At 41.4% G+C, this 21,584-nt stretch overlaps 1 protein-coding gene across 1 annotated transcript; it reads right to left on the bottom strand.

Annotated features, from left to right (window-relative positions):
* Positions 1-1,783: 1,783 nt before the first annotated feature.
* tmem125a (transmembrane protein 125a) lies at positions 1,784-15,093 on the bottom strand. Its single transcript, XM_026146475.2, has 3 exons — positions 14,832-15,093; positions 7,300-8,756; positions 1,784-4,082 (listed from the first exon to the last, which is right to left on the bottom strand). The coding sequence occupies exon 3, from the start codon at positions 3,619-3,621 to the stop codon at positions 2,923-2,925; it is 699 nt and encodes a 232-aa protein (XP_026002260.1). The 5' UTR covers positions 3,622-4,082; positions 7,300-8,756; positions 14,832-15,093; the 3' UTR covers positions 1,784-2,922.
* Positions 15,094-21,584: the final 6,491 nt, after the last annotated feature.

Here is a 21,584-nt window from a genome sequence, read left to right as displayed (position 1 = left end):
TGCAATGGATTTAATTTCACTGATTTTTCTTCGTCTCAGCTTTGTGAGGAATGATTATGGCTTATTATCTGAGCCAGAAATAGCCCACATCTAATAAATTCAAAGTGCCGAGACTACAGATGACACCTCCAGCTATGCACCGCGGTTAAATTAAAAGTGTATTTTTGTAAAGTCTCAGTATTATTTAGAGAAGTGCAATAGTGGTAGTTTTGGTATCTTAATGAGTTTTATTGTAAATTTAAAAATAAATCTGGATTAATGCATGATCTGAGTAATGAGCCAGTAGGTCAGTACGAGTGTCACACCAACTGGATGTTGTTCTCTAAAGTTTAGTTAGGCAACGCAAAGAGACGTGCCATGGTTCCCACAAGAAAACTGTCAGCAGCTTAACAAGACCTCTCATAAGAAGCATCTGTGATCAAGGTGATCTTCTGCATCCTCATTCCAAAGATTCTGGACCATCTTTTCAGGATCACCTAAAGCTTTAAGGAAATCATGGCTATAAGATGAGCCTAGTGCCAAAAGGAGAATTGGAATGAGAGCTTTCAGATTCAACAGCATATTTTGACCAGCCAAGTATCCCACACGGTGATGTGACCCATGGGAAGTTTTTCCCAAAAGGCACCTTCTGAAGTTTTCACCAGTGGATTGCCAGAAAGTAAATAAAACGTCCAGTGTGCCAATGCTTGTTTCTGCTACTCTATGTGATAGACATTAAATTTGCCTAGTTTTGTCACTGAAACTATAATATAGCCCATGAGATTAATGCTCAGAGTTGGTTATTAAAAAACATTTTTGATAAACAAAAAGATTTTAGCTTCGCATTGTGTCACTTGGAGTGGTTGAAAAGGTGATTCTATTGCGATTTTTAACAAGGCTTAAATGTGGTTTCTTCAGAATCATCTCCCGTACTTTAAACTGTAAATTAAAAAGCACAAAACCATCCAATATGTACTTTGAGGGATTGTAACTCAGAAAATATTCACATTTTTAAGGTAAAATTTCACATAGTTATGTCAAAGGTAATGAAATGATTTTACTTTGAAGAAAAATGTTGATTCTAAATTGGCTAGGTGGGAGGCACTGATTGATTTTGATTCATGAAATAATCCTTACTTATAACGTATTTGCTTCTTGAGGCCAGTTCTGCCATACTGTCATGTTGTTCTTGTTGGAAACACCTTAAATAGACTGGATAAATGCATTCCCATACACAGCTCATACACACAACTTTCCTTATGGATCTCTGCATTTCCTGTTGGTTCCAAGTTTAAAGTCCAGATGCCCTTTTTTTGCCTTTCCTCTAAAGCATACTGGCTATTGTTTTTCAGATTCCCTTAGAGTGCCATCAGAGTAAAATGTGCCCCTTGCATCACCAGCTGTAGATAAAACTACCATGAAAGCAGCTGAACGTGGGTTTGTCCAACAGCACAAGATGTAGCCATGAAATTTTAAGTGTGTAGCTGACATCAAATAAAGACTCAGTCTGAGCACAGCCATGAGCCAATCCTTTATCTAATAAAGAAATAATGAATACTGAGTAGGCTATTCATGGCTGAGAATGTGAACAACATGTTGAAAATTGTTGTGGCAAATGTGATGCCATCACAAGATAGTGGGTACAAAATCAGAACTGGAGACTAACTCCTATTATTTAAGCCTTAATCCAGCAAGATTTGCATTATCTTTTTTTGGTGGTATCAAAACTCTAATGCTCACCCTGGCTGCCCACCTGGACAATGAGAGAAATCCATGCAACAAAGCGAGACTAAATGAGTCTGCAAAGCTTGGTGGTTGTTCTTTATGACCTCCACGTTATTTTAAATGAATGTTTTACAGTACACAGTGGAATGCGATGCCGTGACGATATCAAAAATCTCGATTAACACTGGTTTAAGATAACAAAGCGCCGCGAGAGTCACAATTAAGACAGTACAGTGTTGATGCACAAAAAACACAAGTTATTCATACATTCTAAAGTGCTGTGATACAAGTCTCCAACAATCACATTTGACAGGCTGCCACAAACACTATACCTCCGCAGCATGAATTTTGTTAAATTATTATTAAACCGAGGCAATAAAACTCCCAAAGAATCCCTCGTATTCATCATCCCAGAAACTGCAGAGGCAATATTTTCACATATACACGAAGATCATGAGGATGGGATATGAATCAAAAATTATAAATAGGATTTTGTTCATGTTCATACTGTCCCATTTCTTGCAGATTCCATCTTATTCAATTTCCATTTCATCCATTCAGATGACACTCTCATCTGCAACTACGAGAGCCTCAGTGAGCAGGTAGTGGTCAGATGTGTGGTCCCTGGTCAGTTATCACAGATGCAAATCACATGCATAAATTTGAATGTGCCGCCCTCCAAATGAGGACTCAAAAAACATTACTTCATCTTTTAGAGAACAAGATGGGTTTGTTTGGTTGTAGGCTTACAGTTCTTGGAATTGATAGACAGGGAATAGCTCAAAGTTCATTCATGGACTTTACTCCTGCTGTAGGTTAGCTGTACTCAGTTGTAGCTTGCTTCTCCTGTGGGATAAAAATTGTGCTTGTAATTTATCAGAACTGGCTTAAATATTTTTTGTTGTTGTTCTGTGTGTCTTCTCCATGCTGTTTAGTATTTGTCCTGTGAGAATGGAGTAACATTTACCCACTATGGATAAAAAGCAGACCATCACCATGTGTTCGGTTCTTCTGGCATTTTCCATTTTTGCATCCTTACTCACAGAGATCTGACTGCCAATAACTAACGTGTTCACTAAGAATATACTACACACTCAACTATTTTATCTCGTACGCAGTCTGCCGAAGCATGCATGGTATGAATCTGTGTCTGGGCATAAAGCCAGTTCTAATTTAGTTGAGCCAGTGGGCAAAAAAAAGCTTTATTGGGGTTGCATCTCATATAAGGTTAGCCAAACTGGAGGTAGTCTCTCTTCGAGCGTGACGGTCCATATGTCCTGAAACAGTGAAGATGTGCAAAACCCGGTCTACAAACCGCCGTCCGTGCCTCGTCCTCTCAAGAAGGATCACCACTACAGAGTATATCCCAACACCCACAACTGCAGCTCCACCTCCAGCCAGCAAAACCACTCCAGAAATGTACATGTCATTAAGGGCTTGGCCAGGCTTTGGCATACGGTTGGCAAGGGCCAGATGCAGTAGAACCCCTCCACAAATCAACAGTGACAGCCCGGTAATTAAAACCACTAGAAGGTCCGATAAACCGCCGCTCTTTAGCATGTCGATCCGCTGTCGGCTCCGAACGCAATTCATGTCCTGCACAGCTGAGCTGAGAAGTTGTTTGAGCAGGACTCCCAAGGCTAGCAGGCACAAAGCTGTGCCCGTGCCGAGCCGCCACTCACTCGAGACGCTGGTGGTAGTCGAAAGAAGGCCGACGCCCCCAAGTCCGCAACCCAGGATGAGAATCACAGCGACACAGTAGCAGAGGAAAGACTTCCCAGGATCTCTGAACCACCACAGCTCCACTTGTTCCTCTAGGATGCTGTGCTGAATCTGTGCTGGGTCTGCTGGACCATTAAGGCCCAGTTCAGGACTCCTGGCTTCCCTTGCGGGGGGAAGGTTGTCCAGCTCCGGCATTGTAGTGGTACTCCCAGCCTGCTGAAGAAGGATGCAACCACCACAACGAGGGAATGAGAATCCACAAGGTTACTTTGGTCCTTCCTAAATCTACCAAAGGTTACTGCAGGTCAATCAGGACAAGCAAGAGATTCCAGAAGCTTTATGGGGGAATTTGCTCAAAATTATCCAGAAATTTTTCGATTTTTAGCAGATCTAAAAAGAGGTTAAATGTAATTCCCCAAAAATGTTCCAAAAAATTTTACTGAGATCAGTGTATTGTATTTTATCCACAATGGTCTGTACTCAAAGGTTCCACAAAGTTAGTTTGGATGTATTGTTCCTGAAAATTCATGGAATTTCTTGTAGTTTTTCTTGTAGTTAACACCGGATACAGAGTCAGATCCCAGTCATCCTTAATGCGTTAGTTTCTGAATCAAAGAATCCACACATCGGCAAAAGTGTTAGTTGGTAGCAGTCACCTGGAAGACAAGACATACAGTTCATTCAGTGCTGTAGGTGGCCTCTCCAGCTTACTTAGTTAGATAACTGTCTTACTAACTAGTACATAGATTCAATTCCTAACCAAACAATAAGTCACAGCACAGAAATGCATGGATAAGAAGTGCTCGTCTATCATTTCTTCCCCAAGCACAACGTGGAGAGGAGTAATAGCTTAACTTTCAGATCAATTCAATTCAATTCAATTGAATCTACACAGCACCAAATCACAACAACAGTCGCTTCAAGGTGCTCTAACCACCCACGTTCAACAGTGTCTGGCTAAACACAGGCTTATATACGAAGACTTTACTTCTGTTTCTTCCTTCTTGTTTTTAAGGGTCTCTTTGTTTTCCACACCCTGAAGGATGTGATCAGTACAAGATAAGTTAAAGATACACTTCAGACCAGCTAAAAATCCTCTGCATGCTGAGCTCCAGAGATTGAAGTTCTTTGCCTCCTATTCACCAACAAGTTTGTTTTTTGTTTCTGCTCTTTTATTTTCTGACACTGTGTGAAACCTGAGAAGCAACAAGCACAAACAGTGTTATTCAGCTCGGTGTCAAGTTTCTCTTTAAAAATTTTAAGTTTGTGTATATTTTGCAGCAACGGATAAAAAGCAGACAAATTAAAGACACGTACACACACATATACACACACAAAGTTTCTATGTAAAAAAAACTTGGTGTGCTGACACCGGCAACCTTTTCTTTCTCTCGTTATCACTATGGTAATGAGTTGCCACTACAGAGGCGGCTGGATAAAAGGAGCATCAGCTGTCGATAGAATAAACAATTCCTATCCACGCACACACTGAAAATCAAACAGCTAATCCACAAATGTAAATTTTCGTTCTTTTCATCCTTCCAAACAGACACCCACACAGCCTCACTTGACGAATCTTTCTATTACCTTGAGTCCAGTAAATCTTCTTTTCCTTCCTCACATGCACTGTTAACACAAATTGGAGTAAACCCCCCAAATCACCACCAACCCTTTATTTAACCTTCTTGCTGACCTCAGCACATTTAGCGTCCACACTGTAGTTTGTAACCTCTTCACACACCCGTAACACAGTTATGTAAACAAACAGCAAGCAAACAACCTCAAGGTTATGGCTCTCCACAGCTTGTCTTTCAAAAAAAAAAAAAAACTGTCTGCGGCTTTATTTCTATCAAAGTCACAGGCCCACGCTGTCCAACAGAAGCTGACAGTAGTCACAGTTTGTCCTCAGCAGTCGTGGATCCAAATTGAAATTGAAATCGCATCTTTGAATCCCCCCCCACACACACAGACACACACGCTGTTTGGAAAAGACTAAACAAACATGCAAGATCACATTTCTTGTCAGTATGGACAGGTACCGCCTTGTATCGAGGTGGAGCAGTTATACCGTGACACGGGGAGATATGAGTTGCATACACAAGGTGTGAAATGAAGAGTGAGGTAATTACAGCCGAGGAGGAGGGTGTTTATTGGCAACATGCTGTTCTGGAAGCTTTTCACATCCTGTATCTGGTGGAGTGCTGTGTCAGTATGTGTGCGCGCGCGCGCGTGTGTGTGTGTGTGGTTGGCTTTTTTACAGTTGTAGATAAGTAGTTAAAAGAAATGCTATAAAAAGAGCATGTGACTTATCACGTTTAATCATATGATAAGCCTGTGCATGTTTCACTGAGTATCTGCATTTGTTTTCGCATATGTGCACGTGTGTGTCTCTGTGTGTGCACCTGTGCATGTATGTTGAGTCACTAATTAATCCCAGCTGATTTGAGCTCAGTGTCACTGACAGGTGAGGCCAAAAACACAGCACAGTCACTGAGATGAAGAAACATATGATTTAAGGTGAAAAAAAGAAAGACGCTACAACGCCACCCAAAGCTGTGAAACTATCCCTTTGATTCCTGCTGAACTCGTTTATGAGACATTATTTATACTCTTTCGTTAAGCTCCTAGTAACATGAAGCGCGTGATCAACAGGGCGACAGAGCGAGAGGCACCGGCACGTGACACAAGATGAAACTGAACCCTCGATGACGCGAGTATATCTTACTTCATGTTCTGTTTTTCGCAGTCGAATCCCCACAGAGACAAAACACAGACACAGAACTTCTGGGCTGTGTCTGCCTTTCTTCTTTTTATCACTTATATGACCTCTAAACCCTGTCATATCATCCGTGTCTTATTGGCTTCATAAATATCTCCACAAAAGCACTGACTCACTGCCTAACTCTGTGCTGGCCTCCTTTTAAGAAATAGAAAAGAAGTAGAGAGGCACAAATAATTTACACAAACAAATTATTCAGTTTTTCCACTGTGCTCTGCTCAAGTCACTAATGTCAAAAGTTGACCTTTTTTTCTTTAGTAAAAGCTTGAAATAATCTTTGGTTGTCAGTCTGAAACCTTGATACAGTCTGACACAGATTGTGAATGAGGTAGGGCCATCTCCTCATGCTTGAAAATTCAAAAAGATTTTGCGGCACTGCTGTTGCCCGAAGTCATCTTCATCCCACTGTTTTACACCCGTGCGCTAAAACCTTCAGTGCACCATGTCTAACGATGAATCTTCACACCTTTAGCCGTCGATTCACACTCCCACAACTCTTGGCATATTCATAAAATATAGATCCGCAGATGCACTACTGCCGCTGACTGTAAAACTCAGCGAGGCTGAGTTGACAAGCAGCATTATTGAGAATCTGCTTCATCCCTTCATTTGGACTGACAATCCCGGCACTTGTCGTGACCTATGAATGTGGCAGGTACTTGCATATCAAAAATGTGCTGATTATAAATCAGCACATCTTGATGTCTAAAGTAGCTTATAAAGGCATTTGAAAGCTACTCTAGTGATTATTATTTAAATTTATCAGAAGACACAGTGTCTGAAGACCACCGTAGATGGCTGTCTTTTAAGTGACAGGAATAATAAGTGTGTCATGGACACTCAGCTCTGCAGAAGTACTGACATGATTGAAATGGGCTGACACTACCAGTAAAAACATTCTCTGTACTGCTAATGCAACCAAAACTTAATTAAAGTCATTAAAAATCCCAAAGACACTGTAATTGTAAACCCTGGACACAGAGTATCATCCTCTTTCTCTTTCGCTCTCTCCGTCTCTGCTACGTTTTCAGCCCACAAGGTCACAAGAGGAGCTGTGCTTTAGAGTAAAATACAGTATACCTCACTCCAATTACCTGGGAAGCTTTGGGACTCCGGTATTCCCGCCTCTGTTATGTTGGCCAGCTGAATTCATTTCACCGGCCATTAGTGCCTCGTTTTACTGTTGATGAGGGGTTCTTTTTAAAGTTGGATGTCAGGATATCGTATGCTAATCAGAGTGCCGGTCAGCAGAGTTTGATAGAAGAGAGCAAAAGCATCCAAAGAAAGTGAAGTAGGCAAAATTTTGCTTATTTTAAAAATGCAAAGAAAGAAAGAAAAATGCAGGGACTCAGGTGGGAGAATGAAAGCGCAATAACCCCAAAATGAAGTGGATGTTTGAGTGCTTGGCAAAGGTGCAGTGCAGAACGTGGTAGCTTACAGCAGATAAAAGCATGCGTTGACATCCAGGGAAGCTCGGACTGGAATGCAATGCGTATTACGTTTTGACTGTCAGAGGAAAAAAAGAGAAAACAGCTTTATTCAGGTAAGCACAGCACAATGGGAAGTGGCTTGTATGCTGTTTAAAAAAAGCTGAAACATTGTTTGCCAGGCTGTTGCAACTTCTGTGAATTCATTCTGGAGCACACAGACTGGAGGGGAAGAGGAAGTTTGGGGCTCAAAACCAAACTTGTTGTGCTATAGACAGCCTTTCCTTCAGTATTTGCAGTTCATTTGCTTTCCTCTAAATTATGTTCACTATATTTAGAGGGTTTTTTTCCAATCTTCACATCCTCTTACTGCAAAAATGTAGAACAAGGCATCAGTGCCAAATAATCAAAGCGAAAATATGTCAGAAAAAAGATAGATCCTTCTGCTCCTGCTGCTGAATTTCCTGCTGTGTGCATTTTTTATCTGAGGACGGCAGGACGGGCTGAAGGGGAGTCCATGGGAGATTAGACGATGTGTTGCTGTGGTGACAAAGCAATGCTGTACTTCCTGTCTCCCCCCCCCTTTTACACTCGCACCCACCCTCTTCTCCTCTAGTCAGGCGTTGATTCTCTTGGCGTCCCCACGGGCGAAGAGAGGGGTCAGGGTTGGCTCCATCTGTCTATGTGATGGGCATCGGTGCCAAGCGCCACGGGGGCTGGAGGGAGAGGAAAGAAGACTTGTGCGGAGTGGGAGGGTAACGGATGTTTCTGAGCAGTCATCTGGGACTCCGAATGGGGCTGAAACTGGGCCTGGGGAGTGGGAAAGGGGTTCAGGGAAGTGGATTGGGGATAAGGGCGTTAGAAGCAAAGGGACAGAGGGAAAGGCTAGGGGCTAAGGAGAGTGCTGAGACTTCACTCTTGTTCCTGGTATAACAAAGGTGGCTGGCAAAGAAGAATGATGCTGAATAGGTCTTTATGCAGGCAAGCTGGATCTTTCGTCTGTTCTCTAGTCACAATGGACAGGCAAGACACTCGGGGAGCCTCGCTGTGTCCGGAACCAGTGATGAGACAATGGCAGAGTCAGTATTACTGTCCTCACTCTGCCAGGCATCACAAGGGAAAACCTAAGAGAAAAAGAAAAGACTTTTACAGGAGCTGCACATACTGTTCTTTAACCCTATGGTTCACTTTAAAAGCACTTACACGTTCATTCCTCTCCTGTTCTGCCACTGAAATTCAGCTTCTATCCCTCTAACGGCAAGCAAATCACTGTGTTCAAATGTTAAAGATGCTTCAAGTCTACAAACCGGTGCGTGATCGTCAAACTGATTAACGAGCTTAATTAAAATCTTGCACATTATCAAGGAACGGAATACCCAGATGAACCCCCGCAACACCGCAACCAGAACTACGTTTCTTTTTCAGAAACTAATGGTTTGTTTTCAGCTACTGGGGTTTTAAAGATGGCAGTGTGGGTTGGATTTAACTAATTCTATAGCTGGTGGATGGACTACCATGAAATTTACTGCAGGCATTCATTTTCAGTTTGTCCGGCGCCACCCGTCAGGATGAACTTTTGGTCCCGGGTGAAAAGTCTCAACAAATGAGAAGTGGTTCAAGTACCATCTGGGATGATTCATGATGAATCTGTCGATGCCTTAAATTTTAATCTTGTGCCATTACTAATTAATTACTCTAGGTGTGATTAAGCCCAGAGGGAACACAGTGGAAGTAGTTTGATGTGATTCCTGGAGTGCTGCAGCGAGAAACTGCTACAATCACACTTAAGCGTGCGACTGTACCTGGCTTCGGGACCTTTGGGGTGGACAGGGACATTAATCTAAGTGGTAAGAACAAATGTGAATGGATTGCAGTAGTTGTGATTAAAGAAAAAGTGGTTTAATACCAGATATGTTACTGCAAAACAATGTTTCTCGATTGGATTCCTCCATCAGCTGCCACAAAGGTCATCCAAATGACCGTGTACGTGGTCGGTAGCTATGTATAGCAAACAGATCCTTACCACCCTCTGTCCATCTTGAATGTATTGTGTCTCAAAGTAAAATGGAGATAATTATGCATGGCTTCTTGTCTTGATTATTTGTTATCCCTTATTCCTCTGCCTGAGCAAATCATCCCTGGATCGCCTACAAATGATCCGGAATGCCTCTTTCACGCACCAGGTCCCATGGGATATAGATTTTGTCTACCTTACACTGGCTCCCCCTAAAGTTTATGCTTCAGTTAAAACTTTTGGTAAGCCCTTTCAGAGCCCTCCATGGTCAGACAACTCTGTATGTCAGTGAATTACTACAACCAAACATAACATCTAGATCCCTGAGGTCTGTGATTTAGGTTAAAGACAAAAAAATGGTGACTGTGCTTTTGAGGTTGTGGCTCTCTCATACCACAATACCCAAATTCAGTTTAGATTTAAGTTCCTTGTTGTTCCTTCACTTTTTTATAATCCATTTAACTGGGCTCTTCTTTTAGCATAATCTTCTACCTTTATGGGCTATTGAGCTACACGTTTCCGATGTTTTGGCAGATATACCGCAGTAATTTCCAAACTTTTGGGATGAATAAGTTGTTGTTTTCTTACCTCATCTATTGTCAGAAACTTTGGCTAATTGCCAATCCCTTCTACATTAATGGCATTCCCAACTGCTCCACCTGCACTTTGTTGCTAATTAGCTAGCGTTAATATGGCTAACGTGAAAATTTGTCGACATTGCAATCTGATGCATTAGGCAGCTTCACAGAGCAGCTAGTGTGGCTGCAGACCTTCAGTTGTAAGCGATATTAATATTTTTAGATGCTTTAAACTTCCCATTTTCATTCTCCTCCTTACCCACTGCCTCATCTCAGGTGATTTTCTTCCTTCCCAAATGAGCTTTATATCTCAGCTTATGACACAATATCACCCTGACTGGCACGACCAGCCAAGACCTTCCCCCCTGACACTTTATCCACAACCAAGCACACACACTCATCCCCATCTGCTTTCTTCACACTCTTCCTTATCTCCATAGCTTTACACACGTTTCCTCCCTTTTTTCTATGCCTCTCATATCGTTCTCTGTCTCACTACCAGTGCTCCTCTGTGTGGCTACTTCTTATCTTTTCTGTCTGCTCGGGTATTGGGATGTTGTGAAGGCAGAGATGTGCATGGGGTGTGGAGGGGGGATTACTCACAGAGGTCCCTCTGGATTCAGGTAAAAGCCTGTTTGACTCAAAGCCCCATGCAAACATGTGTCATGCACACAGCTACCTGGACCTTTTTCCCTGTTTTGGTGTTTACATTGTTTTCTCCTTGAAATTCTGATGCTATTCTCCCTTCAATCATTCTTGTATTCACATCCCATCATTCCCAACATTAAAAAATATGCCAATTCATCAGCCTCGGTAAAACTGCTGAGTATTGTTAATCCCCAACGCGAACACATGTTAACAATCAAAGCCAAAACTCGATTTGCACAAATTTGTTATCTGGAATATGGTGTTCCTCTCTTTTTAAATAGACGTCTTCCTCTCACTGGAAACACTGCTGTTGACAAAAATGTAGACCAGTCTAATTCAGCTTAGCAGAGGCTCTGGATCTCACTCAGCCGGTACGATGGGAGCCAAATGGGGCTTTTAAACACTGAGCGCAATTCAAAATGGCTCGAATATTTCTGCTTCTGTCAAACTGGCTCCTTTACCATGACTCCAGAAATCCAGATTTTTTTTCTTTCTTTCTCTTTTTTTTTTTGAAAGTTGAAGGAAATTAACTGAATGACGTGCATAATGACTAAGTTGTGTAATAACCCTCGGTCCCCGAAGTGGAGGAGTGTTGATTAAAAAAGAAAAAGAAAAAAGGGAAGAACCTCTGTCCAGCCGGTTGCTTTCCCTTGTCATGCACAGCTGCAATATTAAAACGCTAATCAAATCACCAATTAACATGCTGGTCCCCTTCTGCTTCACTCCCGCTGACGATGGAAAAGGCTCACCCCCACCTCCCCATCTTCTGTCTTTGTTTATTTTAACCCTGACCCTTTCCTCTTGTGGGTTTTAAAGGTGATTTTCAACATATTTTAATTTGATATTGGCTGTCTGGTGATGATAATTGTAATGAATGAGATGGCTGTCTCAGTGTCTGGCTATTTCCTCACTACCTGAACTGATGTCTCCATCCTGCAGCTGCACGTTGTGGCTGAACTTTTAATACAGATTTTTAGTCTTAGGTGACAGGAATTTTTTTTGACATCTATGTTCCCCGGAGGATGAAACCTAACAACTATAATGAGCTCCCAACTTTCTCTGTAGTGCCTATATGAGGAGGACACCTGCGGTTAAGTGAGATGTTCTAATGACTATTGTATCGATAAGATTGAAAAAACACTGATGCCCCCACACTTTTATATGCTTAATATGAAACTAGAGCGAGCAGCTTGCTATAATGTTTATATATATCACAGACAGAGAGCCAGCAAGAAAACTGATACATGCCAGAGTATTGATAAAGTTTCAAAAATCTCTCCCCATGCTCTCCTTCATCTCCTCTTCCCCTCACTCCCTTACCAGTCACAACAGATGGCTACCCCTCCTCTGAGCCCGGTTCTGCCCGAGGGTATCTTCCTGTTAAAATGGATCTTTGTCTTCCCATCGTCGCAAAATACTTCCTCCTATGAGATTGTCAGATCATTGGCTCTTTATTTTATTACATAAATTGTACTTGGGCTTGATCTGTAACTTCTTGGAGTCTCTACTGCTCGCAAGTACCTGGAAAGCAAATAGCCTTCCCATCACTGTCGGGTTTTTTTAATAGCACCGTTCTAGCAATAGTAAACACATGTTAATGTGTTAACCAGTTAAAAACAATGACGCAAGTGCTAAAACACCAACATGTTAGCAGTGGATTTAAAGCTGCAGTGCTGATCACGAAGGGAAAAGCAGCCCGTGGATCTACAGCGGCTTCATCAAACTTAAACATGCCTCTTTGTCAATTCAGTCTGTTATAGAAGTAAATAATTGATTGATTCATATATAATGCCAGCAAGCTCCAGCGTAGACTGCACTAACAACATGGTATTTTTTTTATAAGCTGCGTAAGTGAAAACCTGAATCATGTTTGGAAATGCTATTAGTCTCATCTTTTAAAAAGGTGGGACCTCCCACTGATGAGACAAAAGTGGATCCTGCCAACATGATGTGAGGGTTTCAGCGGGAGAAACTGGTAAGGAGTACAGGATGCTGACACTCAGCTATGTCTGTGTGTGCAGTAAGCATTTTCTCACTGATAAGTTAGAAATCAGTGTCATTTTAAGCTTACTGTATTTCTGCAGGCTAAGCTGAGGCATTTTTGACATTATTCAGCTTGTGTTACAGACGTTTTTCAGAATGATACGAGTGACACTGTTTTGACTGCAAGTGCCTTCGCTAACCACAGCAGAATGCTTATATAGCTAACATTAACTACCAGCAAAGATTGCCAAAATAATCCTCTGATGTGGTGAAATCTAATATTTTTAGCCAGCTGCAGTCATTTTGCGAGTGATTCAGCCCTTGATTGTGGTGCCCGCTGTTCTCCCCTCCAGTGGAGGTGGTGTTCAGAGGTAAAGCACTATCTCTACAAGCTGCCGGTATGGATGCGTGTAGATGTAAAAACAATCTTGTGCAAACAGCTTAAAGTTATGATCGTCAATTTGATGCAAGTACAAAAGGAAGAATTGCCTTTTCTGAACACAGTCTGGCAGTTTAGCCTCATCTCACCCCTTTATGGAATTCATTATGCTTACTGATGGATGTGTATTATACCCAGGGACAGGAGTGGATGTAGTCATTACAGCTGCTACCGATGCCACACTACATACCTGACTGTGTGCATCTGCTGACGGTGGAGAAAGGGGGATATTTAAGATTCTTGTCTGATACTCTACTCTGATTTGTGTGTTGTCTCAAAGCCAACACACAAACACATACAAAAAACGCACCCTGTGTTGCACGGTTATCCACAGACTCAATCACTGACTCACTTTGTTTTTCTCCTTCTTTCATCCTGCACTCTGTGTTGACTTCAGGCTCTTTCTTAACGAGGTCTATCACATGTTGTTTTCAGCCTGACTTGTTTTTAAGAGTTAGACCTCATCTTAAATGATCCTTAAAGTGCTTTCGGTGTAGAGAGACTGACAGTCAGCATGTAACCTCGGCTCATTTAGATGCCCTGCCATGATTCATCTTCGGCCTTTAGATTAGTACCAGCAGATCAAGAGGTTATGAGCAAAGCAGCAGGGGTCATGCCTGGACAGTCTATTGATCTGTTGCAATTGCGAAGGCTTGAATACAGCTACAACACTCCCTTTCTATGTGGTTTATGGATTTTCCACAATGCAGCAAAACTGATAGCTGAGTATATGACAGCAGCCCTATGAAGTGATGATCTACAGCGTATCTGAAGCCCTATGTGTTTGATAACTGTGGACCAGCCTACCAGAGCAAAGGTTAGTGGGTATGGCATAATGTCAATATCTTTTACTTCCTTGTTTTCCTCAGTATAAAATAGACAATTTATTCTTCCGGGAAAGTCCAGAAAGCATACGAGCATGACAATGCAACTATTGTGGGAAAAGTGACACCAATATCCAGGCACCTTACATCTACATACAATGGATTTCTTTAAGAAGTAGTGCTTACATCTATCATAAGGTAGATAGATAGATAGATAGATAGATAGATAGATAGATAGATAGATAGATAGATAGATAGATAGATAGATAGATAGATAGATAGATAGATAGATAGGTTTAGTCTTTTAGTTAAGTCCTTACAAAAGCCAAGAGAGAAAAACACTTTTAAAAAGAGACACGGATACTGACCTTTATATGATAACACTTTAACAGTTTAGTATACAACTTACTAAATTGTTAAATATTTTTGTTTTTTAAAAATAAAGGTGCTATGTCCGTGACACCAGCCTGCACTACTGCGCAGATGAGCGCTATTATTACTATTATTATTACTGATCGACAGTGACCTTCTTTTATAATCCTTTTTATAATACTGCTGTTCATTCGGGAATAAAGGAACGTGAATAATGTAGCAGTTACAAAAACTCGCATGTAAGTTTTTAAATAAATCGGATTTAAGAAAAAAAGCCCTTTGTTGGTAAAAAGTTGAAACTCTTCTGTGTTTGGAGCTTGTTTATTAGAAGCCACTCTTACCTGTGCGCTAAGCTGTTCACACTGAATGCCTTCAGCTCCGCGCAGTAGCTGCGCTCGATTTCTTTTCAGTAATTCCCAGCTCGTTGTCCAGATCATCAAAGTCCCACAGCCGTATGTCGCCGCATACCTTCAGCCGTCTTTTGGATGAGAGGGTCCAGAGCAATGAATGTGCCGTGGGTGCCGCGCTTCCCCTCCTTTCGCTCTCGGTGAAAGCCCACAGTCTCTCTGCCTCTCCGCCGGACGGACTTCCCCCGTTTAATGCAGGTGTGGCCGCGCACGGCGACAGGGGACGCCGATGGGAGGGGACAGAGAGTCAGCGAATCGACCTCCGCACTGCCGTGGGTCCCCAGAGGGAAACCAGCACATGAAACGAAGGACGGCTGCTCCTGATAAATAAAAGATTCACTGTGATTGTGGTGGAGGGCTGTCAGGTTTACAGAGTAATATTGGTTTAACCCTTCCAGTCCACAAGGAGGCGAAAAGTCTGCTGATCAATAGATTAATCAATAACTGTAGCTAGTGTTAACAGATTGATATAATATTAATCTAACTGATTAACATTAGGGCTATAAGGCGGTGCACTTGTTGTTTTTCTGCCATTCATCACTTAGCAGTGACATAACGTGATTGATTCTGAGACAGAAAGCAAATTTCTGAGCAATTTCTATTGCTGCTCCTGTGGAACTCTCCATCATGCTGATGTTTGTGCGCTATTGAGCGCTTTAACCCTGTATGGTGTTCGGGTCTGTGAGACCCGTTTTCAGTTTTTCTCAAAAGAAAAATTAAACAATTAATTATTTTTTCAACCTGAAATTCATTGGCTTTGGCTTATTTTCTGTGAAGAACATAAATCCGAACTAATTTTCAATGACCTCATACTGTACCTCCCCCCACGCATTTACATTACATACAAGGTGTTCGGGTCCACTGGACCCAGGTCTAATAAAAGTGTTGAAAGTGTAGGTCCTGTGTTCCCACACTCTGTCTTCCTCCTTTCTGGTGCTGCTGATAGTGTTTTCTTCCCCTCCTGCTCCCGCACAAAGTTGCAACATTGTTGAAAATTCAACCATCAACACCGTCTGCTCTTACATTCCCGCACATTTTAACCTCTTTCTTGAGGGATCCAAATTTTATTTTCTCATACCCTGTCCCACCTGCAAATTAGGGGCATAATACTATAAATAAGACTTTGCCAGTGTGGTTCTTTATCACAACTGATCAAGATGGCAAAAGATTATCTGCTGCGAGGGCCATCCAATTGATTTTGGAAGAGAGAGAGGCTTCGGATGATGATGTTGACAAAGAGGTTTCAGAATATTTCACATTTCTGAAAATTCAGAGTCTGACAGTGACTTTGAAGAAGAGGATGAGGTTGAGCACCATTTAGTAACAAAACGAAGACGAGTACTCCATCTGCAGCCAGCTCAGGACCAGAACAAGCCCACCAGACAGCAAGTGAAGAAATATGGATGTCAGTAACTGGTGAAATTAAATGGTCTTCTTGCCCAAGAAATGGGCCACCCTGCAGAGCTGTTACTGTGATAAGCCAGGGCCAACACGGCTGACAGTTACTCATGTGCAGGACATCAAGTCTTCATTTGAGCTTTTCATCCCAGATTCCATCCAGAAAATTATTCTGGATTGCAGTAATCTAGAAGGAAGGTGTGTTTTTGGAGAGAGGTGGAAGGAGATGGACCAAATTCATCTAAGAACCCCAAAGGCCTACTTTGGGGTTTTTATCCTTGCAGGAGTTTTCAGGTCCAAAGGGGAATCCAAAGAATCCCTGTGGGATGCAGAAACCGGCAAGAACCTTTCCGTGCATCAATGTCTCTGGAAAACTTCCACAAAATTTCCAGGATTATCCGTTATGATAACCGAGACGACAGACCAGCTCGACGGCAGTGAGATAAGCTAGCTGCCATCAGGACAGTGTGGGATAAGTGTGTGCACCACCTCCCCCTGTTTTACAAACCTGGGCCTAATGTCACCATTGATGAGCAGCTGATCCCATTTAGTTGTGAAACATATTGCTTCACGTGTAAATGTGTTGTGTCTTTCCACTCACTTCACTTGATTACAACTGATTTATTTTTTTTATAACATTTTATAAAAAAAAAAAAAAAAAAAAAAAAAAAACGAGAAGCACATTAATTCACAAATGTGATCTAACAAAGGTAAAGGGAAAAACATTAACAATGTTTACTATTCATATGGCTTGTAATTGGGATGAAGTAAACATCTGTTGAGTAATTTAACATAAAATTGTTTGATAGTGTTAATTTGGAAAGCCAAAACTCTAGCGGGTCCACCAGACCCATGAACACTGGCTGAGTAACAAAAATATGAACACCACACAAGGGTTAATAGATTGTTTTAGCAACTGCGTCTATGATAGGCTCCGTTGGTCTTCTTAGAAAAACAATTTCTGTTGTGTTTTCCATGTATCCAGCCTATATAAGTTTAAATCCATACCTATTCTTATAACGTGTTTGGCATATATGGATGTGTATGTGTCTGTACCCCCCATCACCACAGTTTCTGCCCACAGAAACTAAAAAGACTGATTCGACTTATCTGCTAAAGCGTGGTCAGGCTGGGAAGCTGGGATCAGATAAAAGGCCAGATCTGTGTAGTTTATTGGCATGCAAAAAAAAAAACGTTTTTAAAAAAAATAAAATAATAATTTGTGTTATTATACTGTGACATGTCCTTCTCATGTACAATTTATTCCACTTAAAGGCCCCATGAAATGACAGAGTCAAGCAAGAATAATACACTCTGGTTACAGTTTTACACCTCGAGCCAAAAACCTGCTTCACATTCTTAAATAGAACTACTACGGGTGATATGGTGCATTTACAAGTACTAAACAATTAAAGTAAGTAACATTACATTTCTATAGCATCTTTCAAGATGCATTTAAAAAAAGGATAAAAAAAATAAGATTAAAACATCCTTAAAGAAAGACGAACGATGCTCCAATTTTATTACTTTTTATTATTTTCAAATGTTTCAGATGGCTATGCCAAAGTCCAGACAGGCAAATTCAGATTTGACCTTTGGCCTTCAGCTTTTTCACGTGTCTTGAAGTAAAACTCATTTGCCCATACTTCCAGTTTATATTCAAAGCACAACATCATTTGATTCTTCTAATAAAAGAAACTTCCAGAGCCAGAAAACTCATGTGTTTGGTTTGTTTGTGTGGACGTCTGGGAGCTACATCCACGTAGATCACATCTTACGGCACTGCACTAAACTGGTGCCTCTCCTCATCTGTTGATCATTTGGAGTCTGGATCATATTCACACATCTGCAGGTTTCCTTCCTGCAGCACAGTCTTCATTGCATTCGATATTTTCATCCTCTTCAGGGCCACATTCCAAAATTAGATCAAGTGCTTCATTCACAGTTAGTCACTCACGTACTGTGGTGCTACCACAGACTGTCATGTGCACGGAGAGAAGTATTATTTTTAGACCAAAGATACAGGAGCTGATTAGAGTAGATGTGTTGGATGGATACCATAGAGCAAGAGAGTGAACGTGGGAGTGGAGCTATATCCAAGGACCCTTATTATCTTTTCATCTGTACATTATACATACCTGAACATCAGACTGTGTTGCCAACAATTTGTTCAAACAAAGTTTTTGTTTGTTTTTTTGCATACTACTTCACAGTGAGTTGTTCCTTCTGATAAATAGCCTCGTTGTGATATAACACATTGAGCATAGCATCTCTGACACAAAGGAGATTATTGGGTGATTTCTTTGAGGGGGAGGGGCTTTGCCAAGAGTAACTATAATCCATTTATATCGTTTGTAGCCTAGTGATGCCCCATAAATTGGATAATACAGAAAAAAACATTTTATGCCTCTTGTGGAAATAAAAACAAAAAAGAAGAGTAAAATGATTTCATTACAAAAATAAAAGTGAAAACGTAGTGTCACCATCACTAATGTTCAGACTTGGTGTCCTGTGATGAATTACCTCTATGGCTGCAATATTAGAGTTTAGTACAATTTTATTTGTTTCCTTTTCCATTTGGCAATGTCATTCTTTGGATTAGTTCAATGTCTGATGTGTAATATGTTAGAATGTTAGAAAAAATCAAGCTGTCTGTGCATGACACAAGCACAAATCATGTTAAAGAATAGGCCATCCATCCATGTAATTAGTCGCTTATCCAGTTCAGGGTCGGTGGAGATATGGAGCCTATCCCAGCTCTCATAGGGTGAGAGGTGAGGTACACCTCGGACAGATTTCCAGTCCATCACAGGGCTAAAGCAGAGAGACAGCCATAGAATTGCCAGTTAACCTTAGAAACATATCTTTGGACTGTAGAAGGAAGGCACTATGCAGGCACAGGGAGAACAATCTCCACGCAGAAAGGCCCTGCCAGGATTGACCCCTAGGACCTGTGAGGCAACTGCAGATGAATGTCAGTTTTAAAACATCACATTTGACGTTTTAACCAAAGTCTAGATGTGACAAGGTTTATTTAGTTATTGTGCTGTTATCATGAATACAGTTTTTTACATTTTGGTTTGATAGTGTCAGAGTAAATGGTATAATCTCACCAGAACTGGAGGGGTTCATCACTTTCATGTCACTCTAACCAGTGTATTTCCAGAGCTTAAAGTCTGGCACACTGACATGGCCACGCTTAAAAAGATATTCTATAACAATAATAATAATAATAATAATAACAGTAATAATCCAGCTAGATGGGAACATTCCCAGATGTTACTTTTTCAAAAAACAAATATTGTAATTAGATTTTCAAAGAACTTTACCCAGATGTTTAATAATGTTCCTGTAAGGTCAAAAGTTTAACTAAGCTATAGCATTGCTACGAGGCAGCAGTGGCAATAACCGCACCACCCTGCCACCGCCAGAAGAAATCACAAATGTATTAATATTTTAGGTTGTTTTGGGTTACACTGTCAGACCTCTGGTGCAGCTAAAGATGTTGTTTGTGTATGTGTGAGTTTCCCTTTCACTTTGGCTGTAGTAAAGAGATTTTGTTCTCTGTCTAAGGGGACAATTTACTCTTTCAGTGTATCGGGCTCCAGCTAAAAAGTGTCTGCCAAGCTAAACACAATTTTGAAGCTAAACATTCAAAAAACTAAAAATCTGTTGTTTTGCATTTCCAAATAGTAGCGCTGGGTGATGTGTCAACCCAGCACAGCACTGTGTTGCTGTTGATCCAACCAGCACACTCACTCTGGGAGGTAAAGGGGCTGTAGTGGGGGGTAACAGACAAAAACAAAAGCAGCCTATCATTTGGTTACATTAGCAGCTCTTGTTTGTTTTTGTGATACTTGTTTTGTTTTTTTTCAAGCTGCATTATGCCCCCCCCCCCCCCCCCCCAAACTGAAGTAAACCAAGTATCAACAATGACTGAATTTAAAGTGGCTGCCATCAAATGACTCCAGAGAGGGACGCTGGCATGTGAGAGTGAAACAAAATGTTACTGATGTAGTCTCACAGCAGTATATTTTATTCAAAGTCAAATTAAATTGCAAAAAAAGGTCACATTTCTTTTAAACACACTCAACAGCACCCTGGCACATTATATTGATTATCACATTCTCCTTTGATTGCTGCAGCGGTGTTTAGAAAGAACCTTTTTGCCATGACTTTGCAAAAACTGGACCTAAGGAGCAGATTCAGATTACTGACAAAAGGTCTAAAAGATTTATTTACAGAATGAATTGAATTGGAAACTGGCAGGAGGTCAACAGGGCAGGAACTAATCACAACTAGTGGGCTGATGGTGATCGACAACTGGTAGTAGAAGTTTGCAAATCAGATGCTGTATTCAACTTTAAGATCTTATTTGTTAAGTTTAGGGTTTGAGGCGTTGGAGGGGTAGCAGGTGGGCAGGCTGGAATCCAAGGGAGGCAGAGGAGGTTTGATGGATTGTGGGCAGGCAGGTGAGCAACAAAAGAACCCATGTTTCCGCAGTGATCGACTAGCTTCCATGTGCATAAGAGGTAAGAGGGCAGCTCTGATCTTCAGACTCCTTGATGGAAAACAGGTAAGTACTGTGGAAACAAATCATGAATTCAAGGAAGGGAAGCAGGAGAGGCTACTGAAATACACCAGGACAAGCACTAACCAGGAAGAGCAAAGTTACCACTGTTGTGGAAACAACAATCTGGTCTTTAAATAGCATATGCTGTTAAGACACTGCACTGCAGGTGCATGTGTGCAAGCCTAGGACAAGGCAACTCCATTCATAGGTGGAGGCACAGATGATCAACTCACATTCGCCAACTAAAAACAGGGAGAGAGAGAGACAGAGAGTGAACAAGAAAGAAAAAAGGAAAAAACTCCTTTTTTGTCAATGACCTGGATGGGAGGCAGGCGTCAGCTGGAGGGCACAGGGGATTGGAAGAGACTGGCTTTAGTTGTGAAACACGGAAGGCTGGGTGATTTTTCATGGATGAGAGTAGCAAAGAAAGGCAGCAAAACAATATCTCTGAAGGACAATCAAACATTCTGACTTGCAACATTTAGCAGGGCCCAGGTCCTCTTCCTGTTAGCAAGATGGCAAGATTTTCATCAGCAGTCCATAGAAGAGCTTGGTCTCCAAATACTGCTACTTCACGGGGTGGCTGGAGTCTATGTCAGCTACGTTAAGCGAGAGAAAGGGTACACCCTGGACAGGTCAGTGACCTGTCATGGCGCGAACTGGTAGAAGAGGCGAGCATATTCAATCCATCATAATGAGACCTCCACAAGGAAGTG

The sequence above is a fragment of the Astatotilapia calliptera genome, chromosome 17, assembly GCF_964374335.1.
Source record: "Astatotilapia calliptera chromosome 17, fAstCal68.1, whole genome shotgun sequence".
Classification (NCBI taxonomy): Eukaryota; Metazoa; Chordata; class Actinopteri; order Cichliformes; family Cichlidae; genus Astatotilapia; species Astatotilapia calliptera.
This window is presented reverse-complemented; position numbering and strand designations above follow the sequence as displayed.

Bases quoted from the DNA above. Each gene is read 5' to 3' on its own strand.
- tmem125a (XM_026146475.2), bottom strand. From the start codon at position 3,621: ATGCCGGAGCTGGACAACCTTCCCCCCGCAAGGGAAGCCAGGAGTCCT.